The sequence below is a fragment of the Enoplosus armatus genome, chromosome 4 (assembly GCF_043641665.1).
Source record: "Enoplosus armatus isolate fEnoArm2 chromosome 4, fEnoArm2.hap1, whole genome shotgun sequence".
NCBI classification, from domain to species: domain Eukaryota; kingdom Metazoa; phylum Chordata; class Actinopteri; order Centrarchiformes; family Enoplosidae; genus Enoplosus; species Enoplosus armatus.
In genome coordinates, this window is record NC_092183.1 from 11,902,611 (window position 1) to 11,918,372 (window position 15,762).

Here is a 15,762-nt window from a genome sequence, read left to right on the forward strand (position 1 = left end):
TCAAATAAACAGATGCCAAATGAGACTCAAGTCAGTGGGTCGGACTGGCATCTCTCACAACAGCGCCATTACACTGGCACATTATCCTGCTAAGGCCTGGCATAATGTCTGCATTACAGTGCTTTGATAGAACAAGTGACAAATTACAGACGTATGGATGACAAACAATGAAAAATGCTGCCGTATGGAGCATTTCTGCGGATGATCCAACTATCGAGCTTCCAAAAGGATGGGGGAAAAAACACAGACAACACAATATATTGTGCATTTAAATCCCTATATTTCATGAGCTTCATTTGGTTATTCCATTTATCCAAACATGGAAATAACTCCATGCTTCCCACCCTTGTCTACAGGGGAAAATTTGTGAAAACATTACACTTCCCTCTTGGCTGGACTGGAGTCCCAATAATTCTGCTGTTATATTAAGCTGGTGGGAACAAGCTGTTTACATTAACAAAGATGGAAAAGATGGGCTTTCTGGTGCCACGCCATGTGATATTGACGGTGTGATTTCGAGCCAACTAGAAAACCATTCTCACATTAATTTCCTCTCTCTTTCTGTGGTCAGTCCGTCCTGTCACTCCGCCCTCTGCTGTATGTAGTCTCACATAGCAGAACATCATAGGAAAGAAAACTGTCAAAGCTGTTTTGCAGATGCATTAGCAAAAGTAAAACTTTCGAGTACTTTGAAATGTTTTTTAACCTTTCTAAAAGAGAGGGATCTTTTAATGATTAAAAGGGAATGAAAAAAAATGTGCTTCAAAGGCAATTAGTCATTAATTTATACCCGTAAAACAAATAATTTAAAAACATTCAAGCTATTTTAATTATTAATTTCAAAGTTTAGAAAACCAGAGACCAAGAGAAAGAAACTATGACTGTGAGATAAAATTAGATGAGCAAATCTTCCATTTCTCAATGTCTGAGACTATGCTGCTTTTCTTATGAAGTTAAAAAGACTTTTTGCTTTACTGGATTTGTTTATATTTCCCATAACTGCACATTCTGTATACATATCACTAAATGATCTTCAGAACAGTCAATTGTCTGGTTGGTAATGTATGTATGTTTAGTACCATTTTTTTAATGTCAGGAGGTCAAAATGGAGCTGTCATGAAAAATCCTTTGAGTAGATGCTTTGTATTTATTTACAGACGTATGAACTACAAAACTACTGACGATAAAACAAACATTTTGACACATGACTTAGTAGTATTACAAATAATAATTTTATTCTGTCATCTCATGCAAGATGTTGAACACTTTTATTGCATTCACATTTGAACACAAACCTTCCTATTTTCATGTATATTTGCTGGTTAGTGGATCTTACCAGTTCACTTTGGAGTCTGAGAATCACTTCGTCTTTCTCTCTCAGTTGTTGCAGCAAGGCCTCCTCTCTGCTGGGATCCTAAACACAAGCAACAAAACACCATGTTACACATTACTCAGGACACTGCAGACAGCAAGTGATTTATCAGAGGCACCATATTCCCGCAAAAGCAATACATAGAGCCTAGGAGGATGACAACATACAAATGTGTTTGTGTGTGTGTGAATCTCTGGCTGCTTCCATAAATGTTTACGTGTGTTTGCAAGTGTTTTATGTGCATTTATGAGCGTGTTTGTTGCTGGTCTGGCTAGTGTGTGTGTATGTGTAATAAAGTTGTCATGTGGTGCATGCTGCAGGACTGTGATCTCCTCTTCTCTCACTACGTCTCTGTGATAAACTTGGTGTGTCCTATGGCGGCACCCCAGAGCACACAGCACTTTAATATGACCTTGTGTTGTCAGGGGACATTACCGTGGGGAAGATGGAGAGGCGCAACAGAGACAGAAGAGGGAGGAGAATAATACTAATAAAAATAACTCTTATGGTTCCTTTCAAAAGAACAGTTACAAAGTTCTTTACAGCAAACAAAAAAGAAAAGATTCTTCTAAAAGTGTTACTTAGATTAAAATGTGTTTAATTTTTAAGATTGTATTCATGTTTATGTTGTGCTGTGATTGTTCATTCAAGTTGTTAGTCTCATTGATCGACTGCACAAATTAAGTTCCTCCAGTAAAATTAATTGACATGACATGTGCTTAAAAGTTGTTTAATGTTTCTGGGCTTCGGGTGTAGCCAGCAGATAACCGGATCATGGATAACCAGGCCAAGCCTTGCTCTTCCGTGCACCAATCATTGTTTACAGTCTGATTAACAATCTTGAATCTTAATAAAGTTAATTTCTAGGGTTCTGAGATTGATAAAAGCAAAATCGCCAGCAGACGATAGCCGACGGGTTCCAAATTTTCCAATGCGTTCTGCCTCTTTTGCTCCACTCTAACTGTTTACCTGCTTGTAGCCAAAGCTCGCTCAAACATGATATAAATGGAATATCGGAACACTTCTGATACCAAATCCTTGTCCCTTGCCTACAGATTCTGCATCCATATGCAGATATCTGTTTATAGGGATTACGAAAGTGCCATACTGATTTTCACTGTCAGGGTTTTCTAAAGCCCAGTCATCTTTAGACCAGCCAAGAGCTGTTTGACAGTTGCCAGAGGATCTCAGGCTACACACTGGCTCGTACATCTTGAACATCAGAAATCTAGCTGCTCTCCAGATGTAGAAGTTTTTATTTAAATATTCAACTTAATTCTAAAACAGACAGGCAGCTAAAATGTGGACAGAGAGTGACACAGTCAGAAGGAGAGGGGAAAAAAAGAGATAAGAGAGCGATAAGATGGAGAGAACAAAATGACAGAAAGACAGACAGACAGACAGACAGACAGACAGACAGACAGACGGCCATTACCTCTTCAAGGATATAAAAGCAGGAGAGAAAAAGAGGGTGAAGATAACAGGAGGAAAAAGAGGGGGGAACATGAGGAAAGGGGGGCAGTGATAGAGAGAAGGAGAGGACAGAGAGGGCCCGAGGCTGAGCATGATGGTCTGAGGCCGTAGGGAGCCATCTAGCTAAAGGACAGACAGAGAGTCAGAGGGAGACCACAGGGAACCATATAGCTACAACACCGTCCTTTAAATGACCTCTCTGATGCAAACACAGACAGCTAGCCTGACACTTTTCCTCAAATCACATCAATATTCAGAAATGTAAAAATGTAACTTCTACACAAGTGTGTTAGATCATGATTGTCATGGGAACTTACATAGCTAGAAGTAAAGAAAAAACAAACAAACCCAAAACATTAAAGAAGCATAAAAGAAAAGTTATTGGCTGCATGATAAAGACACTTGTGTGGAGGGAGGTTGATTCAGTTCACAATCAAGTGTACTCAATCTGTTAATACTAAGTACACAAGCAATACTTTATTTTATCATCCAGGTTAGGTTTAAGGTGGGTTTGGTTAAGATGGGGGTTTGCTCAAAAAGAAGGTGTCGTACAACTACACCTAAAGAGTGAATGAAAAAAGGGAGTTTAACAAAAATCTAAAGGTTTCTGCAGGGTTCACTAAATTAAATTGAAGACTTTTAAGACCTTTTTAATACACACACACAAACACAAAGAATGTAATCTAATAGCTGTTTCACAATCATATCAGCCAAAGTATGAAAGTATGATGAAAAACGATCGATCGACGAACGATATGGCCTGGAATTATTGATTATGATATCGCTTTTTGTTCCAGTGCTTCTCAGCAGTATAACAATAATTCCTAATGATTTAATTAATTTAATTAATAAAACCTGGACCCAGATAAGCAGCACAAAATGGATAGGTGGATTAACCAATAAATAATGATTAATTCAAAATAAACACTTGCCTATTATGAGTCGTTAGCCTCTTAGCTACTGTAGCAGCAGTAGCGACAGTGCTACAGGTCTGAAACTTCACGAAAAGCAACTGAACAGCCTCCTGCATGCACAATCCACTGTCACAACAATCCTAATTTTAGTTTATAAATGTATAATGTCGGATATAAAAACATATATTTAGTAAATCAAATGTAAGACATTTTAATAGCTTCTAAGGCTTTCTTGTTTTATGTCAAGCACACTGAATTGCCTTAAGGTTGAAAGGTGCTGCACATATAAACTTGCCTTTTCAAGACCTGCAGAAACCCTTTTAAACAATGCTTGGCACATGGCCAATCACATTTCTGACTAGCAGTTTCAGAAAGTTAAAGAAACAAAGACAAAGCAACAATTTTACATTGGAAAAGTGTTTGTGGAGGGGGTTTCAACTGCTGTTTGACCATCAGACAAGCACTGCAGTTGAAGCACTAAATCATTTAAGTGTTTCTGAGAAAGTGTGGTCTAATTTCCTTACAATTATACCAATAAACACTTTCCATCCTAACTCGACAGCTAAAGAGGTGGTTGCCATGTCACAAGCCAATATACTCAAGATCTACAAGTGTCTTAAAAAAGTTTTGATGGGTTTTGTTTTCTGGCTTCCACATTTTACAGGCCGAATTGATGTTGAGATCTGTGTGGGGGCTTAATGTAGGCACAAGATACTGGTCAAGCAGGACAAAGCTAAAAGCATCGCTAAGTGCTTCCATGGTGATAAAACCTATTAAAGAATACCTTTCCCACTAGGAAATAGAAAAACAATTAACAAAAACAGAACCCAGCGGTATTTACTCAGAATGGACTCTGTTTACCTGGCTTTACAGGGGACATACCGGTATTTATAGATAATAAGGATATTTATTTCCCACTGCCAGAACACACACACACACACATAGACACACACATAGACACACACACACACACACACACACACACACACACACAGAGAGAGACAGCACAAAAATTACTAACATGAGATTTGGATAGGACGGAAAAACCACTAACACGCTGTGACAATTACGACATTAGTCAGCCTCTAAAATTAATCTCACCCGAATAGGTCTGAAGGCTGCTCTAAATGAGCTGTCTGGCTACAACTGCACAGTGTGTCTTCTTCTGTGCCCTGTGTGTGCATGTATGGCACTGCATGCATATCAGCAGTTGTGTTTCAAATGTTCAGAACAGGCTTATGATTAAATCCATGTAGACTTTATTTGACTTGTGTAGTTTGTTTACAGGTCAGACATGACCATAAGAGTAGAAACAGAAAGAAAGGAGATGGGTATAAGATTTGAGAGAAATACAGATGGATAAGAAAACAGAGAGAAGGGAATGGACCTCAAGGTGATGACCTTCATTTAAAAAATAAATGTGTACAGGCCTAACTTTGCTGTCTCTTGACTCAAATACCCATTGCTGAGCAGCACTACCATGGACAACCCTACACAAATAATTTACAAAGTGGAAAACATTGACAAAGCTAAAACTAAAATGAGAAACTGTATTCTGCTTTCTGAAAGAAGAACCACAACGCGTTAAGTCACCCATCAGGTGGCATTCCTACCAAATTGCCATGGCTGAATTGAATGGAAACCACTGCGGAAGAAAAGTGGGGCACGCAAATTTATTTCTAATGTGATTGGAACGGCCTCAGAGGGGATAAATCTGATCAAAATCATTGGAGTGCATCCACTTTATGTGATTTTGTATAGAGGTTGAGGCCACTCTATGCTTGCAATCAGCAGCGAGTTGAAGAGGGTATGAAGATGAATTACATTCCCCTTGTTAGAAGAAATTATTCAATCTGTTAACTTTTTTGGAGAAACACACATTTGAGAAAATGTGAGGGTTGTTTATCTAATTTTTCAACACCACTTGTCCTTCAATTTGTTTAACAAATTGCCAATTTCTTGAAATTGGGGAGAGGGGTGTAGTCTCCTTGTTATCTTTATAACAATTTACCCAACCTCTATCCAAAACTTTGTACTTCTTAAACCACAAGTGCTGGTGACTTGAAGGGTCTAGAAGGGTTAAATGGTATAATCTTCTTGACCATACATTCCTGGAGTGTCTCTACATTGAGCTGTTATCTAAAGGTCTCAACAGTATACGTGGATCTTAAGCCCAAAGGGAGGCAGTTCCAGTGCTGTGGGCAGCTATTTCGAATGCTCAATCCCTTTTAGTTTTTAATGTAGCCTGACTAACAGCCAAGACGTCTTGGTCTGAAGATCTAAAAGAATATCCATTCTACTAGTGGTATAGAGACCAAGTAAATCACACATGTAGTGTAGGCAGAGACCATACAGAGCTTAATATGTGGTCACAAGAATCACAAGATGTGATGTATTCTAAATCTATAATAAGAAAGCCAAGACAGGTGGGATATGACGATCTCTAGTTAGACCTGGATTGAACAGGAGTTTCTGACAAAAGTATACTGTGTATTCAATAGAATGAATAAAGAGAAATAACTATTTCTGAAGCCATCTACATACATATCACATACATGCATCTTCATATATAAACCTAGTTTCCACAAAATGTTCCTTGTGTGCAAATTGCAAATTACTTTATATAGGAGTTTGGACCATGTTTTTTATAATATGGTCACAGATGAAAAGTCACGAAATGAAGTATATCGAAAAATGCCAGCATGCAAATCAAGCAATATTTAGAATTGCTTGATTTTCAGTGCGGTGCTGATGGACACTATTCCCCAAAATGCAATAAAGAAGAGAGATGGAGGAGCAGCACCCAGCTTGAAAAACATGAGAAAAAAAACTGTGAAAAAATGTTTGATCCAGCAACCACCCAAAAGAAAGTCACAAATCCATGGCATTTTACATTGTGCATTTTACTGGCTTTTTTATCTGAAAATTGGGTCTGAAAAGGGCAATTTTAGTAAAGTACCGAAGTCTTTACATTCATGGTAGGATAAGGAAACAGGCAATCTCAAAGACACACTGCGTGCACTGATCCAGCATTAAGTTGCCTACCTCTGGTATGAAGTATTCATCCATGTCTTTATTTCTGTCTGCTTGCTGTCTGTGTTTGTCTACTGTATGTCTGCCTCACTGACTATAATTATCACTTTAATAGCACACTATTTATGTACACTGACAGGAGAGGGCGAGAGAAGCAGCTTAAGTGTAAAAAAAGAGAGGAGGTGATGAAAAATGTGTCATTTGCACATACAGACAGTATCATGCCTCCAAGAATGTACAATAAAAAACTGTGACCTTTATCACCTGTCTTTATGAATTAATTCAGCTGTCAGTAGAATCTAAAGACCAGGTCACCATTATCTATCCAAGTATGCTATGATTCAGCAGCTTTGAAAATAAACATTTCCATGCATCTGGACACATACTGCACAAGATGAGCTGTGCCGCTGTAATCCTCCTATATGTACTGAAGGACATGTTGCAGCCATGTGATGTTATAGGCACTCTTTCTGTCCCAAGCACCTCAGAAGGCAGTAAAGCTGACACCTCGCAAAGAAACAGTTAGGTAACCTGTCAAATCGCTTCTGTAACGTGTACGCTGTTTGAAATAGATGAGATAAGTCACCTGCCTAGATGTCCTAAAATGTAGTAATAGCCACTGAGCTGCCTTATGTGTGGAATTATCACTGAGACGTATTAAATACAGAAAAAGAGGTTATAAAAAAAATAGGCTAATTAAATGCAGTGAAATACTGTACTGCTACTGTATTTCATTTAGCAGAGACTGGAACCCACAGTCAACCCATCAATGATGATGTAAAAAAATGAAATACTGCAGGACCAGAAGCTGGTTGCATGGCTTTAACTGTCTTAGATCTAACAAATAGTCAGACTTCAGATATAATTCTTGAGTATTTTAAGTAGGATTAATTGTCTATGTCCTTTTGCTGGAATAATTGAAATTGTTATAAAGATGATTTATTGTGAATATTCAAAGAGTGTTGTCAAAGTAGAAATAACATACATCCAGTTTTTCTAAGGTGTTGCTCCGCTCTCTTAAATCTCTTTCTGCTGTCACTGCTCACTCCACAACCCTGACAGCAAACCACAAATTATGAGTCATGTTGTCCTTTTATCAGCAGGTGACATGGATTGTTATTCCAGAAACACAGCTGTTTAGTGTTGAGATAGCCCAGGGTGGGCTTGTGTCCTTTTTAAACAACTATTGCAAAGTAGCATTTGACAAGCCTAAGAAAAAAAAAAAAGACTGACTTTATGCAGTAGATCAGTCTAACATGTCTTTCTGCAACCAGCCCCAGACTGAACTGACTTTCTAAGATCCTGGCGTAATGAACAATTTGAGATGTAAAAGGCCTCTTCAAATTTCACTATTAAGGGTTTTGATTTTATCTCAAGAGCTCACAGCACAGAGATTTAACAGAAAATCCAGAGAACTCTTTTGATCACCTCTCCCTCTCGTTCACACATTAGCACACTTCAGTTTGTGACAGTGTGTGTGAGAAACTGACTGTCCTAGCTGTTAGTGCAAGGCTCAGACAACAGACAGACACAGTGTTTGGGGAAAAGGTTATCTTAATGACAGAGCCAAAAAAAAGATGGAGAGAGACAGCTCACACTGGCAGTCTGTGTTGTGCTCCCACTTTTTCTAAAATGACTTTTTGTACATGTTTATATATGTCTGAGGACGTGTGTTTATGACTGCCTGTTTGCATGAGTTTGTTTTGTGTATAATGTGTGTGCCCATGAAACTTTGAATCTTTACATGTATCTTTTTAACCCTCTCATACTGTGGCCTCAGTGTGGAGAACGGTCTATAATTATAAATGCATGTCATTATAATTATACATTATTAATTTCTAATTATGCAGCATCTGACACAATGATAAATGCTTCACTATAAAAAGAAGTTCCTCATGTCTGCTAAAACAATGGTGAATGTACACACACATGTCAATTAACAAAAAGGTACAAAAGTTGCTGTCCTAGACTTTTTTTTTTTTTTTTTTTTTAAACACACTGGTGCTCTGAATACACCTCTGGCAGCAACTCTAGTGTGAGATTTTTACTTCAGTCTTCTAAAATACAGTAGAACACTTTAACTGGGACAAAATCTGGTAAAAATCATGTCATATGCATTGGGTCTAAATTAAACTAGGGCGCACTGTGACACTGCAGCCTCTCAGGTGGCTACCGTAGATTATTTTTACACCCGCACACGCCGTTTTCTGGAGTGCCAGGACAAATTCTCTTCTTCTCACCCCTCCCTCAAATCCTTTTTTCTTCCTTCGCTCTTTCTCCACCGCCCTCCTGCTCAAACTCTTCCCTCGTTTTTTCCTCTCTCACCTCCATCTCTTGCACTCCTGTATTCATTTTCTCCTCTTTTACTGAGTTATCTAACTTGATGTCATCTAACTGAATGCATTCCTTTTGTATGCACCTCAACTTTAGTTTTCTCCCTCGTGCTCTCGCTCCTCAATCTATCTTATACTCAAGTAGAACAATAACCTATTCTCAGCATTGAAACTATTTCCTCATATTCAGCTTCTCCTCCTGCAATATGCCCTCTCCATCTTTATGTTGTTTCTTTTCCGTGCCTCCAGCTCTGTCAAAAGGTTAGCCTTTGCCTCCCACCTTCTTACTCATTCTCTTCTCTATATATACACACATACACTTCTCTTATTGTTCTACCTGTTTCCATCTCCTGCCTAACCTCAATTCCTCCAACTCTTGCTTTCTCCTTGCTCTTAATATCAATCTCCATGCCACAGCCACTCCCTCGGTCTCTCCCCCTTTGAGAATCCACAGTGCACTCTTTGTTAGGTGAGGAGAGGTTGAGGTTTTATTTAGGATGAATAAAAAAAACAATACTTTCCAAAAAGTTGTATTCTTACAATTGACAATAGAACCCTACAGACTTGCTTTCTGTCACTGTTCATGAGCAACAGTTTTGTCCAGATTTTCTTAACACTTGCCAGCTGGTGCTTGTTCTTCAATAAAAGTTTGGCATGCAAATATTTTAATAATCTGCTGCATAGCTTTCTTATTACTTAACAATGAAGTGGGAAAAACTCTAAATAAAACACTAATTTCAAACCAGTTTATGGATGACTGCAATGCCTTGTAACACAAAGATTGTCAACCTTCAACACATAGATTTGAGATGGACCTGCACAGAGCAACACTGTAAGCTTCATCCACAGACAGAGAAATGTCAAACTTTACATCCACCTGTATGACTGTGTTATGACTCCTCCCTTTCTGCCTGCACTGGACTAACTTGTCTTCTTTTTCAGGAGCCTGCAGTCAGGGAGGGTTGTAGGTGGCACCTGTTTAGGCCTCCACCAAGGCTATAAATGCCAGCCTCTTCTCATCGTGTGTCTCTCTCTTGATCTGCTAGGCTCTACACCTCCAGGTTTTGGTTTGGTTTGACATTTTGCTGCCTTCAACACCAACATACACATTCCTCATCCATACATTCCACCCACTACTGATGCAGTCACGCTCCACACCCCGTGTTCACCTTTTGTAAACAGTTTGTTTGTGTCTAATAAAACACCTTTTAACGGTTTGTGACAACTGGATTATTATTATAAAATATGAGCATATTTTTGTTTTGCTATTTAATTATTTATTGGTTACAGGTCTTTATATTTGTGGTTTGGACTGTTTCATCAGACATCTGCCCTCATTTTTTTCCCTACCCTCTCCCGACCCCACTTTTCCAGTTGTCCAGCATCCATGTCTTCATGAGAGAGTTTGAGCCAGAGTTGCTGTCTTCATGCTGTGTCCCACCCTACATTTTTAATTTTTCCTTATCATCCAGCTGCCACTGATACTCCATGTAGGTCAATAAAGAGGGCATGCACTCACACAAACACCCACCCTCTCTCTTTCTCACACACACACACGCACACAAGCTAAGACACAGTGACAAATTGTACCAACAAAAACATCGTGAGTGTAAATGTATGTAAAAATGTGTGGATGCAAATACTCACATAAACTTAAATAAAAAAATATATAAATCTGGATATTTGTTGGAACTGTGTCAGATACTGAGGCCTTAGTTTGTGGTTGTGTTTTACTGGACTATGTTTTAAGGGGCTTTTACTATTCTGTACATCCATGTATGTGAAGGAAGGGTTGGGGCAAAATATTCGACTCAACTTTCAATATAATGCAGTTCAATAAACCAACACCACCAAAGGATTTAGCAAAGTACCAGAGAGTTGAGGAGTCTCGTCCCAACTGCTCCTCTCTCCTCTAACAGTCTAACAAGAACTCTGCTGTCACTCAACTAACCGCGGTCCTGGACCTATAACCAATAAATTATTGAGAATTATTCAATTTTGACGGAGCATTTCTATTACTTTAACCCGCACAACTTTTCTAGCCTTTACGGCACTGGTTTAGCGGCCCAGGAGACAGACCAATTGCATGCATTGTAAATCAGCCAATCAAATCTATGCATTCAGATAAGCATTGCAACTCGAGTCAGTGAGTGACACACACACACACACACACACACACACACACACACACACACAGGGGAGAGACGAGTTGAGACAGAGGAAAGTAATTTCACATGGCGTGCTCTAAGAGAGAGAAAAGTAGGAAGCGAAAACAGAGCTTTTAATCAAGAATGGGCAGAATGACCGTGACACCACCCAGCCCAGATTTAAAATCCTGGCAGGACAAGCTGGAGCTCACTTCTCTCACTGAACAAGAGAAAGTGGGGCGGTGGGATATACGAAGGAAAGAAAGCAAAAAGGAGCTGTTAAAGCCGTTCAATTGTTAAGATGGGTTGAGGCAGTTAAGATGTGAAATGGAGTTGAAGAAGAAAAAGTAAAACTCAAGCTACTTTTTATTTAATTTTTCTATAATTAAGCACTTTATTTCAAGATGCACATTTTTCAAAAGCTCTCTGCTGTGTTTTATTTTTTAATGTAGCCCTTATTTTACTTGAAATGAGAAAAGAACATTTCTTTATCATTTGAGTACTTATTACTTATAATCCCTCCAGTTCAATTTGAAAACTGACAATAAATATGGTTGAAATATGATTGAATCGCACTTTATCTGATTTGACAGTCAGTTGTTGACTACATAGACATCAATATATATGGCACTGAATCATAACACAAGTTAGACATTATGATGTTCCGGACCTTTGCTTGAGGAAAGTTTCTCTAACTGGACCTCTTTGAATTTTAATTGAATACCCCTGGACTAGGCGGACAGAGGAGGTCTGGGGCCTGTCAAGCAGTGTACTTTGTTCCTCTCTCATTCAATTTATTCCCACCTCTTTTGCTTTTTATCACTCTTCTTGCTACCCTCTTCTTTATATTTCTTATATTTCCCTCTCCGTGTCCCTCCCTGCCTTGCTCCTCTGCTCTCTTGCTTCCTATTTGATCTCTTCATTAGAAGCTGGTGTGAAAAAAGGGTGTTGATTGTTTTGATAAGGTTAAAACTGAAGGAGACACACAAATCAAAGGAAGATTCAGTTTTATATTTTTGATCACAGGCAGACTGCTGTGTTCTTTTAATTGGAACTAGCTGGCTCTGTGTGGTTGAGGGTTGTGTGAGTAAATGATGACCAGTGTAACATTTGATTGTTAAATACCTAAAAGCACAACTACAGAGCTCTGCAAAATTAATGTATGTGTATAAACTGATGGCATAAACTGTTGTGGTAACATTTTAAACGTTTAAATCTGCACTTCTGTTGCACTTCTACTATGCTCACACTGTACGGATCGATCAATCAATCGACCTGCTCACACTGATTGTAAACACGTAACACCTGGTCACTTTTGTCCATTGACAATTACATAAAGTATCCTCAACAATGCTGACAAGAAGAGAGAATGGCTGCGTTCCCATGTGCAATTCTACTGCGAACGGAAAGTAAGAAGAAAAAAGACAAACACAGAGCCACAGATGGCTGGAAGATGGAGACAGTATGGTGTCTGTTCTGCAGCGTAGTTCAGTTTTATACCATAGCAGTCTCAAGACTACAGTTTTAGCCACAACATGTAAAATACTACTGCAATAACATTAAAACAAGCTCACTAAAGTTTATGACACATCTTTTGACAGCAACCATGCGGGAAATCAGACTGTCGAACTGCTCGAACTGAGCCAACAAAAATTCCTGACCTGCCAGAAATCCATCCAATTGTCCGAGAACCACATCATTGATGGTTTAGACAATTAATCAGGCGTTGTGACCCCCTTCAAACTGCTTGTCAAATGGCAACCAAACTGGCAGAAATTTGACCCAATTCTAAAATTAGTTGGGGGTGACCAATTTGGGGCTGAAATCGGGCTCCGTACAGTGTCTGTCTGGCTTTAATAGCTGATTTAAACGTTCTCTTACTTGAGAGACACTAAGATAAAGTGTGTGTGTTGCTTACACTCAAACTGGTCGACAGTTAGAAATGATATTCAGTCAAAAGTTGGCCGAAGCCACCCACTAAACACCGTCTTTGTCTCTCAAATACAAACACACAAACTCAGTATTGAGCTTATGTATAAAGCCACATAAAATGGTTTAGGTTACCTTGAATGGAAGGGACTTTTCACTGCAAGGGCTAATGGGTAGAGACTGGAGGCTGCTGGCAGGACTTGTCTCTGTGCTCTGCAAAAGACAAAAACAAATATAAAAAATAACATCAAGATGACGTTTGTGATATACATTATAGGTGCTGCTGATAAACTAGGGATGTGCACAGAAGGATTTTTACAGGATCAGTAAACCGAATTAAGGCATCTGCAAGTATTTTAGCTTTTCATTTTTGTAACTTCATTGTGTTGTTGAGTAATATTGGCAAAATATAAGACATAGAAGTCTGGCTACTCATTCAACAAGAAAATAGGTATAATAGACCAGCTCTATCAAGACAGGTGCTCATTTAAGCTGCAGCGTTTTTAGTGTGGTAGTAATTTTATACAGAATATCTGCAGGGCAATATTACATCAAGTCTCTTAATATAGGTTTGAAGCTCCTTTGGTTCACAAAAATATAGGATAATTGGTTTCAGAGAACTTGGCTGTATAAATACAACTCCATGTTATAACTTGTATTTTTTTTCTCACCTGGTTTCTTACATAATCTCTGTGATCAGGCACATTTTGGCTCTGCTCCTTGACACAGTCTAGTGGGCAAAGAGCAGGGGCAGCTAGAGGGGGTATCTACACACACACACACACACACACACACACACACACACACACACACACACACACACACACACACACACACACACACACACACAGCTGCATACAGTGCATACATTCATGTGACAAAGGGTGCACATGCTGTCACGTGCCTACACGCACACGAACGCACACAAACACACACACTCCTTCAAAAGAGCAGACGCTGGTCTAAATGTCACCTGGGAGGGCTTAAGATAGGATGAATGGGTGAGCTAGAGAGGATAAAGTCATGTCTTCAGCCAGGGCTGATGATATTGATGTAATAATGCATGGTAAGGACATGACAGCACACGCAAGGAGGATATGACAAGATACATGGCAATGGACAAGGAACAGGGAAAGGCAAAGGGAAGTAAGAGGTAACTACATGTTCCATACACTTGCTTTTCTGATAAGGTCTATTTCTTGCCATCTGCTGCCCTCTTGCAGATTTATATGCAAGCCAACCCCTCTGCTGTTTGAGAGAGGAGAGCATACTTACAATCAAGACGCCCTAAAAAGGTGCTTTTTAGGCTAAAATCCTGATTGTTTGTGCATACTTTTGCCTACTTTCAGGTTTTGAAGGTGGCTCTGAGAAACACTAGAGCCTAAATCTTTGCACAGCATAAACTTGAGGGTTTATTGGTTTGGCTGACCTTTTAAAGAAGCATACCTCCCTATCAGAATTATAGGTGTGCTATGGCGTCAGGCCCTCAATGTGTCATCTGTGATCAATGGCTTTCTCCATGTAGAGAGACAGGCGCACACTCATTGACACCCATACACTCTCTGTCTCCATCTCTTTTCTCTCCAACACATACACATTCTCTTTAAGGTCACCCCTGTCCCACAGGCCTTAACACACAACTGTCCCCACAATTAGACGTGGTTCAGTAAAAAGCCTTTCAGATTTAAGAATGGGAAAAGCTGCCTTGGAGCTCAGTATTTAATGACTTGCACTACCCAGAAGCTAAATGTCTAAAGATGATGAATGGCCTAAGAAAGGAAAGCAGGTTTTGTAGTTTGATACACCCCTTTAATCACATTCACACATCAGTTAAATCATGAAATGAAATCCTTCAAATAACTCAAGGTGCATTCATGCCCACTCTCTCTCATTGACATTTGGCAGCACCATTAACAACACACTGTCATGCAATTTAGTGAGTTCTTTGGCAAACACAGGCTGAGTGCTTTGAATTTGAAATTCCAGCTCTGCTCAGGGTATTGCTGTTTGTTTCTTTGTTTTTTAACCCTGGGCTTCAGGAGTTCTTGTGTTCAACTAAAACTGTAAATGATGGCTCTCTGTTCCATACCTCCTCCCTACACAGAGTCAGAATTTAGTTGTAGGAGTTCACCCAAACTTTTACTGATGTTGATGGGTCGCATATTAGCCAGCTACTGTATGTCACGATTCAGCTTCTTTCCAAAAGCTGGTGTAACGACGGCTGCAGACATGAACGCCACTGCCTGAAATGTAATGAACAGCAGCATTTTCAACTACATTTGATCATATCCACAGCAATCCTTGTAACAACACTAAGCTGCTGAAAAGATTTGGTGGAGGCAGCGAGAATAAGCTGCTGCCACAAGTCAAGCAGCTGCCCGGGGGTAAGAGTCACTGGGATGGACAGAGGGGCTGCAGAGGCACAAGCTAACAGGGCCTGGCGGTGCATGTGTGGATATTGCACAATCATGCCCACAAAGACTGTGACTGTGTGCTGTAACAAATGGGACCGTCACAGTTTTGCTAGAATCCATGGCTGACATTGACAAATGGGGATCATT

At 39.4% G+C, this 15,762-nt stretch overlaps 1 protein-coding gene across 1 annotated transcript in view; it reads right to left on the reverse strand.

Moving 5' to 3' along the window:
- The window catches only part of ccser1 (coiled-coil serine-rich protein 1), a 106,416-nt gene that overhangs the window by 54,021 nt on the left and 36,633 nt on the right, over positions 1-15,762 (reverse strand). The window contains exons 7-8 of the mRNA XM_070904776.1: positions 13,337-13,414; positions 1,337-1,414 (exon numbers count right to left, since the gene is read on the reverse strand). Of these exons, the coding sequence (XP_070760877.1) occupies positions 1,337-1,414; positions 13,337-13,414 (156 nt within the window). The remainder of the gene's footprint in view (positions 1-1,336; positions 1,415-13,336; positions 13,415-15,762) is intronic.